At 44.6% G+C, this 17876-nt stretch overlaps 1 protein-coding gene and 1 long non-coding RNA gene across 5 annotated transcripts in view; one reads left to right on the top strand and one right to left on the bottom strand.

Moving 5' to 3' along the window:
* Rin2 (Ras and Rab interactor 2) overlaps positions 1 to 17495 on the top strand; it is a 168638-nt gene extending 151143 nt beyond the window's left edge. For all 4 annotated transcript variants that reach the window (XM_028756574.1, XM_028756576.1, XM_028756577.1 and 1 more), the window contains 4 exons: positions 5470 to 5775; positions 7907 to 8038; positions 12928 to 13091; positions 15507 to 17495. In XM_028756574.1, the coding sequence (XP_028612407.1) occupies positions 5470 to 5775; positions 7907 to 8038; positions 12928 to 13091; positions 15507 to 15827 (923 nt within the window). In that variant the 3' untranslated portion in view covers positions 15828 to 17495. The remainder of the gene's footprint in view (positions 1 to 5469; positions 5776 to 7906; positions 8039 to 12927; positions 13092 to 15506) is intronic.
* LOC114611841 lies at positions 3810 to 7233 on the bottom strand. Its single transcript, XR_003709906.1, has 3 exons — positions 6986 to 7233; positions 5296 to 5392; positions 3810 to 3852 (listed from the first exon to the last, which is right to left on the bottom strand). It is a non-coding gene; the product is annotated as an uncharacterized LOC114611841 (long non-coding RNA).
* Positions 17496 to 17876: the final 381 nt, after the last annotated feature.

Genomic DNA, 17876 nt, shown 5'->3' with positions numbered 1-17876 from the left:
TGTTTCTTTATAGAAGAGTGAATCAATTACTGTATATTAAGTAACGATGAGGCAAGGAGAGCCAACATAGTCTTTGCCCCTCCCACGTAGGGATAATCTAGGGACCAGTTAATACGACCCCAGTTTTCACAATCTTTGTTTCCAGTTTGTGTCATTCAGAGGGTACAGCTAATATATAGTTTCTAAGATCCAAAATTAAATTACAGTTCAAACCGTCCTTTAGTTCGTTCTTTCTTTTCAACAGAATTTCTCTAGCCCTGGCTCTCCTAGAACTCTCTATGTAGACCAGATTGGCTTCAAAGTCACAGAGAATAACCAGTCTTTGCTTCCCACGTGCTGGGATTGTAAAGGCATGTACCACCAAGCCCAGCTTTCTAGTGTTTTCTTATTACCAGAAAAGTAGAAAAACTGAGCATCAAAGGGTAGTTGGCTATTCCTTTTTTATTAATGAAAATTCATACTCTTCTGTTACACATGCTTTCTGTTGATGGAGCGCAGCTGTAGCCAGCTTGCCATCGAGAACCCTTGAAGCAGGTATTCTGGGTTCCAATCCTGGCTCCAAGAGATTGTTTGCTGGTGACATGATTTCTTCCTCTGTGAAGTGATTATATCTTAGTCCTCATACAGAGTTTGTTTGAGGATTTGAGGAGTCTGTGAACAAAAAGTGTCTAGAATAGTGTTCCTGTTCTTTAGTAGGAAAGATTTGAGATTATCCTGTTGAAATTAAAGCACCCAGAGACGATGGAAAAGAGCAGAAAGGAACAAGTTGGTAATCTACGAGAGCTGTGAGCACCGCCACTGGTTTGGTTTGGCTTTTGTCTGGGCTAGGCCTCATTCTGAGAGGTCTCGTTTCTTATGTTCCTCAAATGATTTTGCTCTCTTGCTTAAAAGCAGAAACTTTGGTTTCTTGCTGGAGAGAAGCAGTGGGTTCACTCGGTGGGGGGTCGCTGGTCCTTCATTTTATCTCAAACCCTCCACACTCTTATTAAGGGTTTGATAGGAGTAGAAGGTAAGTGCACAGTCCTAAAAAGAAAGTGAAGAGATTAGTCTTAGTTTTAAAGTGTGGTCTTTAAAAAGAATGAACGAACAAACAGACAAATAAACAAAAGCTACTTTAGAGAAATGCCTAATACTGTCACTGACCATCACATATGTCTGAAGTCACTGTGTTTGGCAAGAGTTTGTTCACAGGGTTGCTAGATATGAGGAGATGGAAAGTCCCGAGTCTTAAATCCACCTTCTTGAGGGTAGAAGGTGTGTGGGGGTGCTTATGGAAAAGGTGCTCTAAGGTGTGGAGAGAGGTGTTTACAGACAAGGAAAACGAAGCAATTGGCCACCTGCACAGAAAACAGCAGCTATTCTGGGAGTGGAGTATTTGACTAGCAAATGGTCACCCATCAAACACCTGGCGTGCTCAGGCAGTGAGTCACTGGTTTCAACTGGTTTGAGCTAGATGCATTTCAGAGAAATTCCTAGACAAATTCAGATTCCTGAAAACAAAGTAAATAGTTGCACCATAGTGACCACACTTCGGTCATGTTATCCATGGCGAAGCTAATAGAGGCTTATTTCTTTCCTGCATAGTTATGTGGCTTCTTTTTAAATATATTATTATTGTTAATCTTTTAAGAACTTCCTTCAAGTCAAGATCTACCCTTTCTTCCCTACCCACAACCTCTACTGTTTCTTCCTCCTCCTCCTCCTCCTCCTCCTCCTCCTCCTCCTCTTCTTCTTCTTCTTCTTCTCCCTCTCCTCTTCCTCAGTCTCCTCCTCCTCCTTCTTCATCTCCTCCTTCTCTTTCTCCTTCTCTTCTCCTTCTCCTTCTTCTTCTTCTCTCTCTTTAAAGAACACACTATCTCTAGGCAGATGTCCTGGTCCTCTATGTCTTATAAGCTTTTCACCCCTTGAATGACTTCTAAAATCAGTGAAGAGTCAGCCAACCACAGAAGCTAAAGGAGGAAGATTGCTGTGAGGTTGAAGCTAGCTTGGTCTACACAGTAACAACTCCCAGGACATCCTGGGCTACTCGCTAGAATCAAGTGAAACCAAAGGGTGGATTCAGGTTTCCCATCCATTTCAACACCAGGAATTTTTTTTGTTTTGTTTTACTTTTGGGTTTTAAGGAAACAGGCTACTCCTAACAAGTTCCCATAGCTGTACTACACTGTGCATAGCACTGGTCCCTGGCCACATGGATTAAATAGGAGAGGGAGCCTGTTCAGTTTGCTGAGAATGAACCCTCCATTGTCCTCACCCTCCAGGAACAGCCCAGAGCCATTTGGAAGTAGTTTGTATAACACTCAGGCACAGAGGTGACCAGGCTCATTCTGAAGTTACATGTTGCTCTGAGAGTCCCAGGTCAAAACCCCATGCTGGTCTTCAGTTGTCTTTTGTCCACATGTGTATTTGGATACATAAAGTGCACTAGTCTTCAGCATTGGGTCTCATATATGGACACTCAAATAGGCAAAGCTTCTCTATCCTCCTCACATATACCAAAGTGGCCCCATGGCCCCTCAGTTGGTTCCTACCCAAGGGCAACTGCCAATCTAACTTCTGAACCATTGCCAAGCCATGCATTAGACTTTATAGAGGTGAAAGGCTGTGGGAGGTTTGCCTAATATGCCTCTTTCACACTCTGTGTGGAATCTGGGAGTTTTACCCATACTGTCTGTGGAGCTGTGTGCTTCCTCACAGACTCAATGTTTTTCATTGTCTGAGTCCTATTGTAATATACCACAGTATGAATACTTCCCATGCAGCCATTCTGCTGGACCAGGCTTTAGGTTCTTTCCAATCTGGAGCAATCATGAACAGCCCTGCTACGGGCGTTTATGTGCATTCCTAATTCATGATTGACACGACCCACCTACTTCCTCTGTGGCCTGTTCTGCCAAGGTGCAGGTGACAGGTATTTATGAATGCCACTTTCAGAACCCTTGAGTCAGGTAGACAATCTGGTCAGTGCTTACAAAGTGTCTTGAAATTTACAATAAGAGATCACTTACTTGGGGGTTGTGGGAAGGTGCAGCTCCAGTGGAAGAACACATGCTTATTATGCTCAAGGCCCTGAGCTTGCTCCCTAGCACACTGAAAAAGGAGAGAGAGAAAAAGAGATGATTTACCTCGAAATGCTGCCTAAATGCTCGTTCTGAGTATTAATGTTATGCAAAAGTAAGGAGCTATGGCAAGGATTGGGTTATAATTAGGTAAAGTATTTGGATAGGACTTAGCTCATCTAAGCACTCAGTTGCTGTTATTGATTTTTTTTTTTTTTTGGATGATCATACAAAGTAAGGTCAAAGAAGCTATGACATCAGATAAGTTCATTGACAGAACCAGTGCAAATGAAGTGACCTGTTTAAGGTCTCACGTGAAGTGAGTGTGTTACTTTGCTTTTCTTCTACTTTTAACCCCTTGTGCTGCTAATTTGGTCTTGAATTGTGTGGTGCTCTGTCTTTAAACAAAGACAGAATGTGGAAGTGGAGGAACAAAGGAAAACCTAGGCTGAGGAAGTCTGATTGCTGTTGAATCAGCATTAACCTCTACACTTAGTACTGACCTTGGAGATGGAGTCAAGCTGTTCTGTGATTTGCACACCTGGCTTAGATTATTCCCCACCCCGCTCCCAGACTTCTAATAATAGATAGGAATCTGAATTCAGTATGAACTGACCCAGTATCAAGAATTTTAGAGGCCAGAGAAAGAACCCTATTCTTTCCAATCTTAGAAGTGAGTGGATCCGTGCACTTGCGGAATGGAGCCACATCGGTGTCCTATATCAGACAGTTACCACGGTAGCAGTCGGGTGGGATGGTGAGATTCGGAGTATGTGAGGTGAAACAGTTGGCTCTGAAGAAGCAGAGAATTCATCATTATGCAAATTATCTTCAGCCTAGAGACACAGGTTTGTGTTACTGTTCATCTGAGTATCAACAATGGGAGCTATTCCATTGGGTGACCATGCGAAGGAGGGAAGATAACTCCACCCACACCTAGAGGTTTTCCTAACTCTATAGAGATTTAAACGTTTAAACTTTTCATTTTGAAATAGTATCAGACTTACAGGAAAATTGCACAAATAATACAAAGAAGTGTCCTGCCTCCACCCAAAGTCCCCCAGTGTTAGCCCTTTGGCACTGTCATTTTGTTCTTCTGTTTATCCACACATTGCACATGCACACATTTGTACTTCCTTTGTTTCTGAACCATTAGAGACTTCATCACAGGCATTATGCCCCCTTTACCACAATATTTTGTTGTTTCCTAAAAACAAAGCTGTCTATTGCAAACTTCAGTATAGTTATCAATATTAAAGTTATGTTTACACAGTTACTGGAGGGCTCTAGCAGACCAGAGCATAGCAAACATGGTGCTAGCAGGCCTTCCCCTTCCCACTTCCCTCTCCCTTGTAAACCATAGAATCCATCCTTAAAGTCAGCCACCAAGGTCTGTTCCCTTATTTGGACACTTTCTTATGCCAGACTCATTCCTGAGGCTGATCACCAAGGTCTAGCTATCAAAGCCTTCAAGTCCAGCAATCAAAAGCTCCCTTTGGTTCACCTAACATGCCAATCAAAACATACCACCAATACCACCACATCCTGGCCTATTCTAACATAGACCTCCCCTTTTTTCCTCTTTTTTTTTTTTAAGTAAATCACACCTGCAAGGTCATTTGCTGCTGCCTTCTGCCAGAAAATATCCACTTTACTTTTCTTGCCAGCTTTAAAGAATCTCTCTGTGAAAATAGATGTTTGGGTATAGTTTGTACCTAACTTGGGGGGTTCTGGGAGGGAGCATCCCACAGTGTGTGGGTCCCTTCAGTTACCAAAGCTACAGGCTATATTCAGATCTCACCTGATGCTTCACTGATATCTTCTGTTGCAAATGAAAGGAGGGTTTTGGTTCAGAATCTGATCCAAAATCCCACTTTCACCATTAGAAAACCCCTTAGCTTGCAGACCAGCTAGCCTGGCATGCATATCAGTAGACAACAAAGAAGAGACCATGCCTCAAATAAGATAGGAGATGAGGGTGGACACCCAAGCTTGTCCTCTGACCTCCCTGTTCCTGCCAGCATGTGCCCGATCTTACACACATACATACACACACGTGGTTTTTTTTTAAGGGAAGAAAATCCTACCAGATACCACATCAACGGGAAAGGACAGTAGAACACCTAGATCAGAAGGTCTTCTGAAATATTTTCTCAAATGTAGAGAGGTTAACATAAACTTGCTTATTTTATTAAGTGTATGCAAGGACAGTGTTATCAGGGCAAGCTCACCTTACCTGCTATGTGAGTCATGGTGGTTCTGTCTGTAGTCTTTCGGGTGTTAAACGTCCTGATAATGTGTTTGTCTTCTCCTCTGAAGGCTGAGTCACAGATCTGTATCCCAAGAAAGAATCAATTGTAAACATCCTTTCTTCAGACTGTGGTCACAGTAGCTTCTTTTTCTTTGGCAGATGTGGTGTTGGAAAAGGCCATGCACAAATGCATCTTGAAGCCCCTCAAGGGCCATGTGGAGGCCATGCTGAAAGACTTCCACACGGCTGACGGCTCATGGAAACAACTCAAGGAAAACCTACAACTCGTGCGGCAGAGGAACCCTCAGGAGCTGGGGGTCTTTGCCCCAACCCCTGACTTGATGGAGCTGGAGAAAATCAAGCTTAAATTCATGACCATGCAGAAGATGTATTCGCCAGAAAAGAAAGTCATGCTTTTGCTACGGGTCTGTAAGCTCATCTACACTGTCATGGAGAACAACTCAGGTGAGGCAGCCTGTCATGTGGTCCAGATTTCTCATTGAGCCCCAATAAGCCCTCCCTTCAGTCTCTAGGTTTCACCTAGCAGCCTATAGAAATACAAATGCAACTGACGGAATTTGTTAAGTGAGTTTCATGCAACTGAGTAGTATAATAGCTCAGTCAGTGAATGTGGATAAGGACAAAGTAGGAGTTGTCTCTAATGCTGACTTAAATAAAAAGAGTGCAGCATAGTGCTTATGAATTTGTTACTCTCCCTGTGCAAATGAGTTTCTTTCCTGAGGGACTTTGGCCACCTTACTCTTCAACCCTGCAGTTCCCACATCTGTTGTTACATATGACTCTCTCCTCCATAATGTGAGAATGAGGTAAGGCAATTCATTCTGAACTCCAAGTGCAATGGGAACATTAGTGAGAACCTCTGCCGCACTCTGGCCTGTGTGTGTTTATGCTGACAACCTACAGCACACGGATGAGAAATCAGGAGTGCTTGGGAAAAAGGAGGCTGAAGCAACGTGATTGGAAGTCATCAAAGAATTACAAAGTAGGAAATAAGTCCTCAGAATTCCCCTGGCTCTCCCCTAAAGATGCAGAAGTACCCATGATTCATGGGTAGTGACTGAGCCCACCCTGTTCCAGGCCTTCAGAGCGTGGGCAATGACCAACCTTTTTCTTGACAGAAATTGCCATAGTAGAAAAGCCATAGAGAGAAAACACAGGCTCTGTTACCCATTGCTGGAGTGGATAGGAATGCATGTGCGCATGCATTGCAGATGGATTTGAACCTCTGAGCTTTTGGGACCAGGGAGGTGGGTCAGCCAGCAAAGCACTTGTCAGGCAAGCCTCAGGACCAGAGTTCAGATCTCCAGCATCCACACAGATGCTGGGTAGATGTGTGTGGCAGCTTACCTGCAATCCCACACTTGTGAAGCAGAGAAAAGGGGATCCCCAGGGCAATCTGACTAGCTAGAATAGCCAAATAGGTGAGCTCCAAGTGAGAGACTCTGCCTCAGTAAATACAAAAGAGAGCAATTAACAACAACACCTAATGTCAACCCAGGCTTCTGTGTGCATGTACACACACACACACACACACACACACACACACACACACAGCCCTTGAGCTATTGCCAGCCTGTGGACAAGGCCTCTGTAATTTGAAGCACATATCTCTGTAGCTCATGAGATCATGTATAAACATTCCCAAAATAAATACCTGCTCAGGATTTCATGGTTCTGATAGTATTATCTCTCTGTCTGTACACTGGTGATGTTTCAGACATGACCATCTTCATTGTGGGGGCTGTCCCACTTCCTGTGGGGAAGCTCAGCAGCATCCTGGATACCATCTGCACCCTCACACTCCAGCTGTGATCATGAAAACTGTTTTCAGATAGTGTCAGGTGTGCTCTCGGTTGGCAAAGTCACCCCATTTAAAAACCACCATTGTTTGAGGCCAGCCTGGTCTACAGAGTGAGTTTCAGGACAGCCAGGGCTACACAGAGAAAACCTGTCTCGAAAAACAAACAGAAAAAAAACAAACCACCATTACAAGCAAACAACATAAGAGACAAGGACTTCATCTTCCTCTTCTTCCTCCTCTTCCTCCTCCTCCTCTATATTACTATTAATCAGGTGCTATCATCAATGGACTGAATTGTTATCATCAACACAGATTTAAATAAATCAAACAAATAAAATGAACATCGAACAGAGAGCAAACTTTTTTCCTGGTTAAGTTTGGTCTTTCGTTACATTTGTGATAGATGTGGACAGAAGACAGTGAGCCAGAATTAGCCTAAGGAAATATTTCATTCAGAGTTTATACCATGCCTTGATAACTGCCTAAAAACGCTCAAAAGCACTCTGTTCTAGTGCACAACTCTTAAAAATGGGAAGAAAATCTGAGCTGTCTCCAAGACATTCATTATGAGATTGTGAGCCAGGGCTGGTCACAGAAAGCAGTGAGCAGAGTCAAGGGCCACGTAGGTAGGATTCCAGGAACACCCACGCCTGCTTATAAGTAGTACATTTCCCCAGCATGACTCCCTGATAGCTAATAAAAGCAGCAAATAGGATGTGAAAGAAAGAAACATAGATAAAAATACCCCACCTTGCCCTCTCTTCCTGATCCTAGGGAGGATGTATGGTGCAGACGACTTCTTGCCAGTCCTGACCTATGTCATAGCTCAGTGTGACATGCTTGAATTGGACACTGAGATCGAGTACATGATGGAGCTCCTAGACCCGTCACTGCTGCATGGAGAAGGTGATCTATTCCTGGGTGTGTCGGCGGAGCTAGGCAGCGAGGTTTGGGGGAGAGGCAGGGCGGTTGCTGGGGGTTACACATGTTAAATTTGAGATGAAACTCATGGAATGTAAAATTAGTCATTTTGAAACTGGGCACAGTGGTCTACAACTGTCACCTTGGCATTTGGAAGGTTGAAGTAGCACGCTTAGGAGTCCAGACCGGCCTGAGCTATGCAGGAAAGACCTGTCTTAAAAAGCACGGTGAGGGAAATAGCTCAGCCAGTGAAATGCTTTCGGGTCTGCGATCGAGCCCTAGCATGCACATCACAAAGCTCACATGATGGCATAAATTGCAATCCCAACCCTGGAGAGGTGGAAACATGATGGCCAGCCAGCTGGGCCAGATCAGTGAGCTCTATGGTGTGAGAGATCCAGTCTCAAATAACAAGGTGTATGGCGTCTGAGGAATAATACCAAAGGCTGTCCTCTGGTGACTACCTTTATTCAAGCATGCATGTGCACACGTGCGCGCGCACACACACACACACACACACACACAGGCGCATGTGTGACTGGGAGTACATACAGAGAGTGCTGTCCACTCCCACCTCTGTCTAGCTCCAAAGCATCTCTATCACCCCTAACCCTGTGGCTAGGAAACCGGTTCCTGGGGTGCTTGACATCTCACTGGTTAACTGTAGGACTAATTGGGTGTTTTGTTTTGTTAATTTAAAACTATGTACTAGCCTGGGTGTTTTGGTACATGCCTCTAATCCTAGCACTTGGAAGAATTAGTAATTCAAAGTTATCTTTGACTAAATAGTGAGTGTGAGGCCAGCCTGGACAACATGAGACCCTGTTCCCCCAAACAAATTTCCCCAAACACAAGCTGGGCAGTGGTGGCGCACGCCTTTAATCCCAGCACTTGGGAGGCAGAGGCAGGCAGATTTCTGAGTTCGAGGCCAGCCTGGTCTACAGAGTGAGTTCCAGGACAGCCAGGACTACACAGAGAAACCCTGTCTCGAAAAACAAAAAAAAAACAAAAAAAAACAAAAAGAAGGTATTGCCGGGCGGTGGTGGCACACGCCTTTAATCCTAGCACTTGGGAGGCAGAGGCAGGTAGATTTCTGAGTTCGAGACTTCAAGGCTAGCTTGGTCTACAGAGTGAGTTCCAGGACAGCCAGGGCTACACAGAGAAACCCTGTCTCGAAAAACAAGAAACAAAAAACAAAATAAAAAGAGAGAGAGAATTGTTTTAAACATCTGAACATTTGTTTGCTTTCCATTTTCCCTTTGTGTTCAGTGTCAGTCTTACCCTGCATGTGTCTTAAAGACGAAATCCTTTCTTCTTCTGCATCAGTTAGAGGTTGTATCATGAAGAGCCTTCAGATGCTTGACTGTGTAGCTCACAACCTTGAAAGGCAGGAAGAACTGGGTCTTTCCCATGAGCTGGTCATTCTGGAAGGAGATAAATCCTGGCCTATGTGCCCATCTCTTAAATATTTTCAGGAGTCCCTTGGGCACCCAGACAGAAACTGAGGGGGCAGCTATGTTTTCTCTGTTCCTGTTGAGTTTCAGTCTGGGCTTGAGCACAAAGGTCTGCCTGCCCTTGGGATGCCCTGGGTTTGCATCACCTAGTAATCTCCCACGGCGTTAAATACCTTGTCATCTCCAGAATGTCCTCTAATGTCCTCAGGCCTCTTCTGAATCTGCAGGGTTGTTTTACCTATCAAAAACCTGTTTGCTCTCCCTGGTCCCTAAGACATCCCCACCCCGTTCCTTTTTGGCCACTGCCAACTTGGGATAAGTACCCTCCATTCTGTCCCCAAGCAGAGGCAGATATGAATGGACTCTTCCAGCCTCTATGTCTCGCCTGGCCATATCCTCTTCATGAAATTTCAGCCAGGGACCCAGATACTCCATTATGCACCCATGAGTCCCACGGTGTCTTTTTCCCTTCCTGGGATTGGGCAGGAGAGAAAATGAATGTGGCTTTATCCAGGCACTAGGTAGACATTTGTAAGCTCCTGTGTGGAGCCACTCCTTTTCTCACCATGTGATTATTGCGGTTTGGGGTTTATTTTGATGGTTTCTAGTAGCAAGAAGACCCCTTGAGGCTTTGGGGAAAAGAGTGTCTCAGTCTCCCTTAGAAAAATCACCCTTCTATTATAGACAGTGTGTACTTAAATGCTTACATCTTGTGGTCTGAGGACAGAGACAACCATTTCCTGCCCCCTTTCCTGGCAGTGCCTCAGAGTGAGGCCCCAGGTTTCAAGCTTGTCTTCTTAAAGGAGAACGAAATACGCATCATGTTATGACAGATGGGCAGGATTGTCTTCACCTGTAGGAATCCCTGTGAGGCTACACTGATATATGAACAGCCTGTGGGCTCCTCTGCATGAATTGTGTCAGGCACTCTGCTTGCCTTCCTTTTTGGGGAGAGCATGGCCCAGGCAGGCTGCCTGCGGTTCAGACTAAGCTGTGGGGTATTCAAGTGCAGCTCTTCCCATCTGGAAGAGCTGCAGTCATGTGTGTCACAGACCCATGCTTTCTGTGGCCTGTCCAAATCTCTCTTGGGTTGCCTTTACAACAGTCACGTGCCTTTTCTGCTGTGTAAGCAGGCCATTTACAGGCCCGGCACCTTAGATTCCCTTGCAAACCCAGAGCTCTTGCTTATGGTGGGGTATAGTTTTGCTGAAATTGAAACCCTTCTTCTAATTGTATCCATATGTTTCAAAGTGTGGTCAATTCTGTGTTTCCAGCATTTGAGGTTTTCTCCTTAGTGGGCTGAGCACATGAGGACTGTGGAGTCAAATTCAAAGTCCAAGGAACCCCTCACCACCCCACAGGGATTGTAGCTCCTGGGGCCACAGTTAAATGCTGACACCAGGCTATAGTCTGTTTGATTCTAGTAGCCCATGTAGATTGCCCTTGAACTCCCCTGTGTGGCTTTCACACACTTGATCTAGCATTTTACACTGAGTCATGTGTGACTTATTCCTGGGGCAAATACTAACTAAAGATTAATAACTCATAGCAGAGGTTGCTGTAGAGGTCTTAACTCATGGATGGCGGGGTCGGGAAAACTCTAAACAAAAAGCCTGATGTGGCCTGACTTGGATTGTGGGTATGGTGAAATGATAGAGCCCTGGCTAGCTTTGCATGAGGCCCTGCACCCCAAAGCACTGCAAAGAAAGAAAAAGGAAAAAAAAAATCTCCGTTGATGACTGCCAACAGCAAGGCTGCTTTGCCAAGTTCAACCTCAGTGCAGGTTCACAGGCCTACTACCCAAGCTCCTGAGAGGTGAAACCGTTTCAATCCTGCACATGGGTCAGAGAGAGTTCTGCAAGACTCCCTGTGAGCAAGTAAAGGCTTTGGCCATGAAAGTGATACTTCTTTCTCACTTAATTGCAATGAACTTCTGTTCTATGAATGAATCAATTGTCATTGTCATGACTGTTCTCTTTAATGTGTGTCTGTTCTGGGGAACAAGTTCCTATGATCTCCTGCTCCCCAGCTCTGTTTTGAACACATAGCAGAACTCTAATGGATATTTTGCCCTTTTCCCTTAAACTTTTTATGTAGTATTTCTATTCTACATGGCATTTTAAGTCATCGAGTGATGATATCATTATGTTGCTATGGGAGGATTATATCTTTTTTTTCCATGAGGGGGGGTTTATTTAGGGCAGAGGGCAAAAGTGGGGAGAGAATCGGGAGGAATGGCGGAGAGAAGAGAGAGCTTATAAGTTTCTGTGTACATTTTTTTGTTGTTGTTTTTGTTTTTTGAGACAGGGTTTCTCTGTGTAGCCCTGGCTGTCCTGGAACTCACTCTGTAGACCAGGCTGGCCTCGAACTCAGAAATCCGCCTGCCTCTGCCTCCCAAGTGCTGGGATTAAAGGCGTGCGCCACCACTGCCTGGCTAGGGAGGATTATATCTTTAAATACAAAATATGTAGCCTGCAAGGAATTCTTACTACACCTTCAAAGCGCCCCCTAGTGACATTCAAGCACATTTACAGATTCTTCAGCAAGCAACTGATTTATTTTTAAGACAAACCTAGAAAAAGATATAGATGTTTTAAAATGTCTCTTGTCTGTCAGCACTCCTCACAGACAGGAGAGATTAATTTTAATGGCACTCTCAGAGGGACACCACTGTATTTAATATGTAAATCTCTTTCATTAAGTATGGAAACAGAAATGCTATCGGCTCTCTGGTGTTCCCTGCCCCGGCACAGGCTTGGGTCACTCCATAAATATGTGTGAGATGAATGCTTGAGTAGAAAGATAAGTGGTACACTGCTGGATGTGTGCCTTTGTGGAGGTGATGGAGAAATCACCGTCTACTTTGACATGTGTAAGACTCTGTGCCTGAGAATTCAGTCAACCATGAGCTGTAAATATTTAGGAAAAATTGAAATGAACGCATACAATCTTTTTTATTGTCCTTTTCCCCTAAACTCTTTATGTAGCATTTCTATTCTACAGGTTATTATAAGTCATCTAGTAATGATGAAAGATTTATGGTAGGATTATGTAGATTATATGCAAATGTTGTGACTTTTTAAATGAAGAGTTAAGCATCCATAGTATACAAGCGTCAGACCCTAGACTCTGTCCCGAGGATATCCAAAGACAACTGTATATAATATGACATTAGCGCTCATGCATCTCCGTTGCCATCACCAGTGTGACACCTTTTTTTTTTTTTTTTTGGTTTTTCGAGACAGGGTTTCTCTGTATAGCCTGGGCTGTCCTGAAACTCACTCTGTAGACCAGGCTGGCCTCGAACTCAGAAATCCACCTGCCTCTGCCTCCCAAGTGCTGGGATTAAAGGCGTGCACCACCACCACCGCCCGGCTATAGTGTGACACTCTTAAGGACCAATTCTCTCTGCCATTCCAGGAGGCTATTACTTGACAAGTGCCTATGGCGCCCTATCTCTAATAAAGAATTTCCAAGAAGAACAGGCTGCGAGACTGCTCAGCTCAGAAGCCAGGGACACCCTGAGGCAGTGGCACAAGCGGAGAACCACCAACCGGACTATCCCTTCTGTTGATGACTTTCAGGTACACACCCAAGTCCCAACCCTGCTTGTCTTCCGGGAAGGTAGAGCTGTCTCTGACAGTACATGGCCTCAGGGCCTGAGGCCCTGGCTGAGGCAGAATCACCTTTTGGAAAAGGAATAATTAAGCCACCCTCTGGCCTGGCTGTGTTACTCTTGTGTCTTTAGAGCTGCACACAGATGCACCTCGACTTTCAATGAATGGACTATGTCCTGACTGTACCTAACCCATCCAATATCATAATATAGGAAGACAGTGGGCTACTGTGGGGAGGATTTGTTGTGTAGCATTGTAGCTGTTTGGCAGGGCCAGTTCATCACTGCTATCCAGCATCATCAGGATGGTATCCAGTGTAGCCAGCCTGGGCGAGGGAGGTACAGATTCAAAACCTGGCTGTTAGGATAGTTCAGTGGTAGACTGCATGTACAATGCCCTGGGTTCCATTCCTAACTCTTACAGGAAAAGAGAAGAAAAAAAAGAAAAGTCAAGAAGATATAGTTTCTACTCAGTGTGACTCACTTTAGCACTAACATAAAGATAAATATAATTATCACCACATAAAATATACACACAGCTTTGGCTCACAGTTGACTGCTGTTAGAACAACAAAATCACCCAACAAAGTGTCCAAAGGAGAAAGCCCAGGCAAAGGCAAAGGATATCCAGTTTCCTCAGGAAATAGCAGTGTTTACCCTGCAGCAACCCTGCCGCGGGCCGCCCCACCCCATTGCTCTTTGGGAAGTGAAGGACCCGCAACAAAGTATCTTTCCACCACTCCTCCCCTCCTTTTCTCCTTCAAATTCTAAACGGAATCCCTTGGAATCTCAGCCCTGCACTTAGGGCAGCAGGGCAGCAGTTTGAGAGTGAGTGCTGCAGCCCACTCCTCTCAGGTTTCCAGGCTGAGCGGCTGTATGGTTCCCAATGAATTAATTTCCTAGAGGCAAGCTAGCACTACAGAGACTTTGCCTGGCCCAGCAACCCCGGGTTTACTTCCATCTGTACAATGATGATCCAATCTGCAGCTCCCTTTGGCTAATCATCTGAAGGCTTCTGTGAAAGCCGAAAACGTGGCTGTGCTTTTATTTCCAAGTGCTGCACAGCCAGTTCCCTTAGCAGGAACCTGCAATGGCAAGATGAATCTGCCTCCGTGTCCAGATTCACCTCCCTTGCCTTTTCTCTCCCTTGTCTTTTCTCTCCCGATTCTCTGTGTGCTAGAAACAATCCTCGGTTCAAAATCAAGCCTGTGCTTGAAAAGCAAGGTCAGCATGTTCTTCTCCAAGATTGCAATTTTTCTCAGAAATTCCTTGCAGACACACAAACTACAAAAGAAGAACACATGCCCTGCACCACACACACACAACACACACACACCCCTGCTTAGGTTGTTCAAGACCATCTATGTGGTAAGTTGTTTAGCTCATGCAGACGTTGGGCTACTGCCATATAGGGTATGCAAGGAGAGGGGGGTTCTAAGAAACTCACAGCCTCTCAGGACACCTACATCATTCTTAATGCCAAGCCTGCAACCAGCTCCTTTTAGTTCCTGCAGCATCACGTTATGCTTAGTCAGCTCTGTCTCCAAAGCCTTCTTGCAGAATCAACATCCCTTCCCTGATTCTTCCCACATTTCATCCCGAGCCACTGGGAGCCTTATGTAAGGTTGTGCCGCATGAGATCACCATTTGGGCAGAATGGTCAGACCTCAGCAGTTTGACCAAGCATTATTGTCTTTGAGTAGGCTTCGGGCATCATGGATGCTGGTTTGTCTAGATGTTTTAAATCCCTTCCGGCTAACTGCAGCCCCAGACTTTCCTGATGTTTGGGTTATCTTTCTTTCTTTCTTTCTTTCTTTCTTTCTTTCTTTCTTTCTTTCTTTCTTTTTTTAAATGTATTTATTTTATGTATATGAGTACACTGTAGCTAGCTGTCTTCAGACACACCAGAAGAGGGCATCAAATCCCATTAAAGATGGTTGTGAACCCCCATGTGGTTGCTGGGAATTGAACTCAGGACCTCTGGAAGAGCAGTCAGTGCTCTTAACTGCTGAGCCATCTCTCTCCAGCCCCCTGGGTTATTTTTCAAGCTGAGAAAAATCCCAACTTTGGATATGGTTCACACTCTTAGGGTCTTTTCGGCAGCTGGGTTTATAATGGATATAGAAAGGTGAAAACCAGGAGGGCAAGGATCTCCTGTTGTTTCCCTTTGCAATGAGTTAACATGTGGCAGCTCAGTCCGTGCCATCGTCTCTGCCACTGTTCAAGTACAGATCAGAGTCTTTCCTGGCAAGAGCTGGTCTGACGAAACATCAGGACAAGCCTCAGCCTTGAGCAGCTCACCAGTTCGGCCTTGCACTTACCTCTGAACGGTGTCTGCTTGCTTTTCTGCACCTCCTCCTGACATCTCTGTTTCCACTTGCAGAATTACCTCCGAGTTGCCTTCCAAGAGGTCAACAGCGGATGCACTGGGAAGACCCTCCTTGTGAGACCGTACATCACCACAGAGGATGTGTGTCAGCTCTGTGCTGAGAAGTTTAAGGTGGAGGACCCTGCAGAGTACAGCCTGTTTCTCTTTGTTGATGAGACATGGCAGCAATTGGCAGAGGACACTTATCCTCAGAAGATCAAGGCCGAGCTGCACAGCCGGCCTCAGCCCCACATCTTCCACTTTGTCTACAAGCGAATCAAGAGTGATCCTTACGGTGTGATTTTCCATAATGGAGAAGACCTCACTCCCTCATAGGGGACACATGGGATACATCCCGTTGATACATCCAAAAGGGAGCTGAGAGTCTAGCTTTCTGGCTGCCACCTCCTCCAGGATCCCTCAGTTCAGTGACTAAGCCATCCATAGGCTGACTTGGCCAAGGGCATCCTTTAGATACATTGCCCAGATGAGGTAGCTGAGATTTGGGAAATAGTAAGACTCTCCTCCAGAAATGGTGAATTGCATTTAATGGTTCAGGTGTCCTGAGATCACTGGCTGGTTAACTAGCTACCTTAGCCAGCTTCAGGGTTGACTTACACGTGTGTGTATGTGCTGAGGAAACACTTAAGGTACAAACTCTTCTCTTGGATTCAATAGCAGGTGTTGACAAGACTGTCCGATGCAGTGCGTCAATTCCTTCTCAGCTCTGAGATGACTCCATCTTTCCCTCTTTCTTCTCTCGTCCATCCTTCATCCTATACTTTTTTTTTTTTTTTACAAAGAGTCTCTGTGTTTTTATATATTTCATAGAGAAATTTATAGCAGTTGCAGGTAAACTGTCAGGATTGGTTTTTAAAATATTTTTGTAACTTTTAAAATATTCTATAAGTACGCATGTGATTTAACATTTAATATTTGAAGATAAATCTCTTGCTGGATTTGAGAGTACCGAATTTTAGACGCCTCTTAGATGTCTCTCTTTTATAACTGGATGTTTCGGCAAATTTGTGGGGAGAGACTTCTGGTTGTCTGAAAGCAATCCCTGACGCTGGCCACAGGCTGCCTTTGAAAAATCAAAGTGTACTGTTACATTGTTCACTTTCAGTGCTGGTGTACCATTTGTTGTCTGTTTGTTTTGAAGCAATCGATGCTGAGAATTAGGAGAGAAATGAATGTAGAGAGAGGTAGAGAGAGAAACAGACTCTAAGGAGGGGCTGAGGAATGAAGTCTGCAGGTTCAGGCTTTTCAGAAGACATTGGAAAAGGAGTCAGTACTGTAAAATATGTGCTGCAGTGAGCTTTGACAAAGATCTGTTCCATGTGCTGTCTGCTTTGGGAAACAATTTTTAAAATCCCTATAAGGAAAAGTAAATCAAGGATAACGATCCCCATGACCCATTTTTGTAAGCCAACACTAAGGACATCCATTTATTTGGAGGCAGAAACCAAGTAATTAATGTATAATATGGGTTTTGTCAAGTTTGATGAGATGTTGATGGGAAGAGAATGCACCAAAAACAAAACCAAAAAAAAAAAAAGCCCCTCTTTATTATAAGAATGGACAATGGTTGGGGCATGGCTCTGTGGTAGAGCTGGCAGACACAAACTAGCATGCTGGGTTCCATCCCCACCATGACAAATATGAGGAAAGCAAGCAGAAAACATGGATATATGGTGAAGTGAGATTTATGTTGTATAAAATGATTTATGAACACACATATTCCAGAAGGGTCATGTATCAGTGTAATCCAGATCATTGCAAAACAAAAACAAAACACCATGTTACTGTCTTATGTAAGGATGTGCAGGCATCTGATTTGGGGGCGGGGGGCCTGTACCTTGTACCCTTGGCTTTTGTTGTACAAGAACCCTCAGCACATGCTGTGTTGTACTTCCTTTTGTAAATGATTTTCGATGGAATTTTGCACATAATACATTGTAATACTGTACAGTAATCCTGTGTAAAATAAGTTTTGCAATATTCTTCAGTTGTCTTTTTTGTCGGTGGTGGTGGCAGGGGCAGTGATTTGTTTTAGAGTCAGAATATAATCAGGTACCCAAAGATGATGTGTAAATGTACATGATAGTGGCTGAGCTTGGTGGCCTGTGCCTTTTACCATAGCACCTGGGAGGGAGAGGCACATTGATCTCTGCGGGAACAGGTACATGCACGCACGCATGCACGCATGCATGCACGCTCGCATGCACACAGTACACAACCATAAACTTCACCTTGATCTGGTAGTTGTGAAGAGCAAATAGGACATTGCTCAGAAGCTTATGGACCAATAGAACAGAAATTAAAAAGCAAAGAGAACAGATGGCCCGTGGCCTGCAAGTGTTTGCAGGGCTATCCAGCACAGTA

This window comes from Grammomys surdaster, unplaced genomic scaffold (assembly GCF_004785775.1).
Source record: "Grammomys surdaster isolate TR1022 unplaced genomic scaffold, NIH_TR_1.0 129, whole genome shotgun sequence".
NCBI classification, from domain to species: Eukaryota; Metazoa; Chordata; class Mammalia; order Rodentia; family Muridae; genus Grammomys; species Grammomys surdaster.
The sequence above is the reverse complement of the archived record's forward strand: the minus strand, read 5'-3'. Positions and strand labels throughout refer to the sequence as shown.